Below are 5064 nucleotides of genomic sequence, written 5' to 3'. Positions count from 1 at the left end.
AGCCAGAAATCTTGCTTGTTTGTTATTGACCAAATACTTATTTTCCACCATAATTTGCAAATAAATACATTAAAAATCCTACAATGTGATTTTCTGGAATTTTTTTTCTCATTTTGTCTGTCATAGTTGAAGTGTACCAATGATGAAAATTACAGGCCTCATCTTTTTAAGTGGGAGAACTTGCACCATTTTTGGCTGATTTAAATACTTTTTGCCCCACTGTAGGGGGGGAAAAAAGGCTGCCTAAGTTTGATTCCCAATCAGAGACAACGATAACCAGCTGCCTCTGATTGGGAACCACACTCGGCCAAACACAAAGAAATAGAAAACATAGAATGCCGACCCCGATCACACCCTGACCTAACCACATAGAGAAATAAAAGGCTCTCTAAGGTCAGGGCGTGACCTACTGATCTCAAGTTAACTTTTCATCATCTGTGTGATAGTGATTTTAGTGTTGATGTTAACATACGTTTGGATTTGTACTCCCACAGAAAATATGATCTCAACTAAATGATCAAAAGATACAGGCCAGTCTATACTCCTATATTATCTCTCTGTCTGATGGTGTTGTGCTGTTCTCTCTCTAGTCGTATCTCCTGGATCCTCTACATCAGTCCTAGTAGGAGTGGTTGTGGGTCTGGTTGTTTCTGGATTTCTACTGGTCATTCTCCTCGTCCTGCTGTGGAGATTTAAAAACGCCAAAGGTGAGATTTGTATTGTTCATCATTTAACTCTGTAGTTCATATTTCGTTAGAATGTGTAATTACAATAATTCAAAACAGAAATTACCTGATATAATAGTATGCATTTCTCATTACAGGTTCCTGTTTTAACAGAATATTCTTGTGAGTACACCTGTCTCTCAACTATGTTAATTCAGTAACGTATCATCTTTGTTCTTCATGAGTATATCTCTCCCCCTAGGAACCCCCAGCCCCAGAGAACCAACCAGGACCCCCAACAGGACCAAGGATCTACCCAGAGTCAGGCTCCTGATGCTGGGTATACACGTCTGCAGCATGGTCAGTCTCTCAGCCCAGACCTCTATCACTCCTCTCTCTGTAACCTCATACACTGACTCATCAACATCCCCTTTATATAACAACATGTTACTGTACTCTTTGTCCCTAGACAAGTTGAAGGATAACCAACATAACTAGGCTTTCTCTCTCTTTGACCAACAGGTGGCGATCACATCTATGATACGATCAATCCATCTGAGAACAATGATAATGGTACTGTATAGTATATGTTATGTTTAGTATGAATACAGTATAGAGTCACTGCTGCTGTTCTTCATGTGTTTAATATGAATACAGTATAGAGTTACTGCTGCTGTTCTTCATGTGTTTAATATGAATACAGTATAGAGTTACTGCTGCTGTTCTTCATGTGTTTAATATGAATACAGTACAGAGTTACTGCTGCTGTTCTTCATGTGTTTAATATGAATACAGTATAGAGTTACTGCTGCTCGTTCTTCATGTGTTTAATATGAATACCAGTATAGAGTTACTGCTGCTGTTCTTCATGTGTTTAATATGAATACAGTATAGAGTTACTGCTGCTGTTCTTCATGTGTTTAATATGAATACAGTATAGAGTTACTGCTGCTTTTCTTCATGTGTTTAATATGAATACAGTATAGAGTTACTGCTGCTGTTAAACCTTGTTTCCCTCTATGATAGAGGTACTGGTCTCGTCTCAACCCTTAGCCCTCTCATAATTGAGGTAAGCTCGGTCTGGTGATAGAAAACCCAGGTGGGTGTTTAATTCGGGACATAGAAAAAGGCTGTCTCATGACGCCAGGTCCTGTCTGTGCCCCTAGGGGCGTGCCAATGACTAACATGCTGACCAGACCGGACACGTCGCGTGCGCGAGCGTCGCAAAATAAATTTAGAAACACATGTTATTAAATTATTGCACCCACACTGCTTGCGCGCGCCAAGGAGCATCTGCGACACCAAGGGCTAAAATAGATGTCGTTCCTATTTCTGACGCAGATCGCGCTGCAAGTCCTGCCTCTCCCATCTCCTCATTGGTTTATAGAAGCAGGTATCCACATGCCATCTCCTCATTGGTTTATAGAAGCAGGTACCCACATGCCATCTCCTCATTGGTTATACCCACGTGGGTGATAGAAAGACGAAAACTGTTTTGCCGGTAGTCGTGGTAATACATTGAAAGTTTAGATGCGATCACCATATCATTTAAACGATGAAAAAGCCTGGAAGAAGGAGAGATGACTAGAAACGATTCGGTTGGCCGTTTTATATGAGGATTAATTGTCGGAGTAGAGATCCTTGTCCATTTCAGGTAAAATAACAACTCAAGGTTTAAATCCCAGGACAAATTAGCTAGCAACAGCAAGCTAGCTAAACAGGACAAATTAACGTTAGCTAGCAAGTGCAAGCTAACTAGCTAAAATACCATACATGTTTAATGCTTTTCGACCTGTCCCCAAATTAACGTCATTGGTTCAGAGTTTGTTTTGAWATTTTAACCTGCGTGTCGTGATCGCATTTGGTGTGGGGGGGMAAAATACATTTATGCACGATAGCGCACGATGGCGCACGCACGCAGCCGGTTTGGGCAAGGTGTTAGTGAAACTTTTTAGGGAATTGGAGTTTCCTTCATTAAACAGTCCAACATCACATTACACAATTTCACAAACAGTATCATCCTCACTCATTCATCCTATACAACAATTAGATGTAAGCCTCATAACTGAAGCTATTGTATAAACAGTGTTATGGTAATGTGGCCGTATTGTCTCCCATGAGTTTCACAAAATTGTACCAAACAGACCAGTTCGTAGCTGGTCGTTTGGTTCTCCAGTTCTGTGAGGTGGAAGAAATTCCTTTGTTCTCTCTATGAAACTCACTCTCTCTATATACTGTGGCCATGAGGATATAATCTCCTCCAGGAATGTATGACCTCTCTGACCACAGCAGCCTGGTTGTAGGAGACAGAGAGAGATGGTGCCGAGGTAAGGGGATGGTGCTCGCTGTGTCCAAAGAGGGCAACGTCATGACATACCCCCTCTGGTGGTTTGGATCTTGTTTGTCCTGCAAGTTACAAATCAACATAAATTCATGACCACGTGATGTCCTGTTTGTAGACCATCGTTGCAGTCCCCTCTGGTGGTTGAACTTGGTAGGCTTCTCTGAAAGCGGAGCAGTCCACCACAAGGATGGGCCGTGGGTGTCCGGATTTGGGGGTTGCCATTCCAGACCCGTCGTCTGGTCGTTCTCCAGACTGGAAGATCTGGGCAGTAATTTAGGCAGATGTTAACAACGCACACACACTCATGATATATATATATAATTACATGAATTCCCTAATGAGCGGCATTGTGGCACTAAGTGATGGTTGTATGGGGACTTTGTTTATGGCTCTATCACTTCCTAAGTGTCAAAGGAACTGAACCGAAAAGGAATGAAAGCATAAACAAAAGATATACAAAAYATAGTTCTCACACAAAAATCATMTAATTGGACTGTATTCTATATACGTCCAATGTTCTGGCAAAATGACTATCATGGCATTGTCTCTAATTGCCATCATCTCAGCCGGTACTCCTTACTATGGTTTTGTTAGTGCAGCTTATCCTAAGTTGATAACTATATGATAAGTCTACAGCTGTAAGGCACTAGTTTTGGGCAGTCTACAGGATGACCTATTGACTTCTGGGAAGAAAACTGGTGAGTGCTGTAGAGTCAAAGCCTAGAAGTTATGTTCAACTTTACTAAGGCTGGTATTTTGCTTGGACCCTTAAGTGATCCTCGCATAAATCCTAATTGGATGTTCCTTGTGCAGTTGCGTTTATGCTTACACAAGCGCGCATGTCAAGGAAGAAAACCAAGTATCCTGGCAGATTACAACTTGTTCAGAATGAGTCTTGACAGTAGATTTCAGTCTGCCTGGAGGTGTCAGAATTGGTTGTAAAGGAGTCTGTAGTAGTTTTTCCTACAAGTCACTGTGTCTTCACTATTGTAGGTGCGATAGTATTGTCAGACCCGGTGTGAGAAACAGTCACTAATAGGCGAGAACCCAGAAGATGAGGCAGACACAGCAGTACTAGAGACGGTGGTTTAATCAAGGTAAAAGATCTTCACAAAAAATATAAATCCACAACGTCAAAAGTAAAGCCAAGAGAAAAAATGATAACCTCCAAAATACAAAGAAAATCCACAAAGTTGTAAGAAAAGCAGGGAAAAACAAACCTCAAAAGACTATATCAAAAATAAACAAGAAACAAACCAGAGTACCTCTGGAAATCCAACTAGAGAATATATGTTCACAGCATGGCTTGGCTGGGTGCTAACATACAAACACAGAGCAAAGAACTGAGGACACTCAGGGTTTAAATACCTACAAGAAAATGAGGCCAGGTGCAAACAATAACTAGAACAAGGGAAAAACAAAGGTTCAAAAAGGCGCAATGGGAGATCTAGTGACCAAAACCTGAAATATCCTGGCCAAAACCTGACAGGTATGAAGAAGTCTATTTCATAGTTATCCACGGAGGAGCTAACCTCACGACGAAGCACACTTTAAGTATTGGACTAGTCATACGTGGTGTGATCATGGTTAATGACTTCTAATAATTTCCTCCTGAATGGAGGATTCTATTTATTAGTGACATGTGTGTTAACCATTGGAAGAGTGCACTGGAGATTCCCTTCCACGTGTTGCACTCTGAATGACTCATATGTCGCTTCTGTCAAAGGTAATTTGATTGGTTATTACTGATCAGCTGATCAGATCAGCTTCTTACTGATTGTAGCTGACTGACTGTTGTTGGTATTACTAGTACTCTAAGGACCAGTTATTCCTACCGATTTATTCTGAAATATATACTACCAACACATGATTGGAGCATTTTACTAGTTGTATTGTAGTTGAACCTACACATTCAAGGAATGATTATTGTTGCCATTTGTTTTGGAGGAGGACAAGTCCACTGGAATTCCTTTACAACCGTGTGGTACACTCCCAGTACTATCTTAGATGTGTCTAGGGGCCTGTCTGCTCCTCACTGTTCTCATAGGAGTTTAC

The 5064-nt window shown here is 41.0% G+C and overlaps 1 protein-coding gene across 1 annotated transcript in view; it reads left to right on the top strand.

The window, feature by feature from the left end:
* LOC112070414 (leukocyte immunoglobulin-like receptor subfamily B member 2) overlaps positions 1 to 1471 on the top strand; it is a 9634-nt gene extending 8163 nt beyond the window's left edge. The window contains exons 5-8 of the mRNA XM_024137825.2: positions 591 to 707; positions 824 to 848; positions 928 to 1025; positions 1188 to 1471. Coding sequence (XP_023993593.1) covers positions 591 to 707; positions 824 to 848; positions 928 to 1025; positions 1188 to 1249 — 302 coding nt within the window. The 3' untranslated portion in view covers positions 1250 to 1471. The remainder of the gene's footprint in view (positions 1 to 590; positions 708 to 823; positions 849 to 927; positions 1026 to 1187) is intronic.
* Positions 1472 to 5064: the final 3593 nt, after the last annotated feature.

Source organism: Salvelinus sp. IW2-2015, unplaced genomic scaffold (assembly GCF_002910315.2).
Source record: "Salvelinus sp. IW2-2015 unplaced genomic scaffold, ASM291031v2 Un_scaffold1316, whole genome shotgun sequence".
Classification (NCBI taxonomy): Eukaryota; Metazoa; Chordata; class Actinopteri; order Salmoniformes; family Salmonidae; genus Salvelinus; species Salvelinus sp. IW2-2015.
Note: the sequence above shows the minus strand (reverse complement) of the source record. Positions and strands in the feature narration are given on the sequence as shown.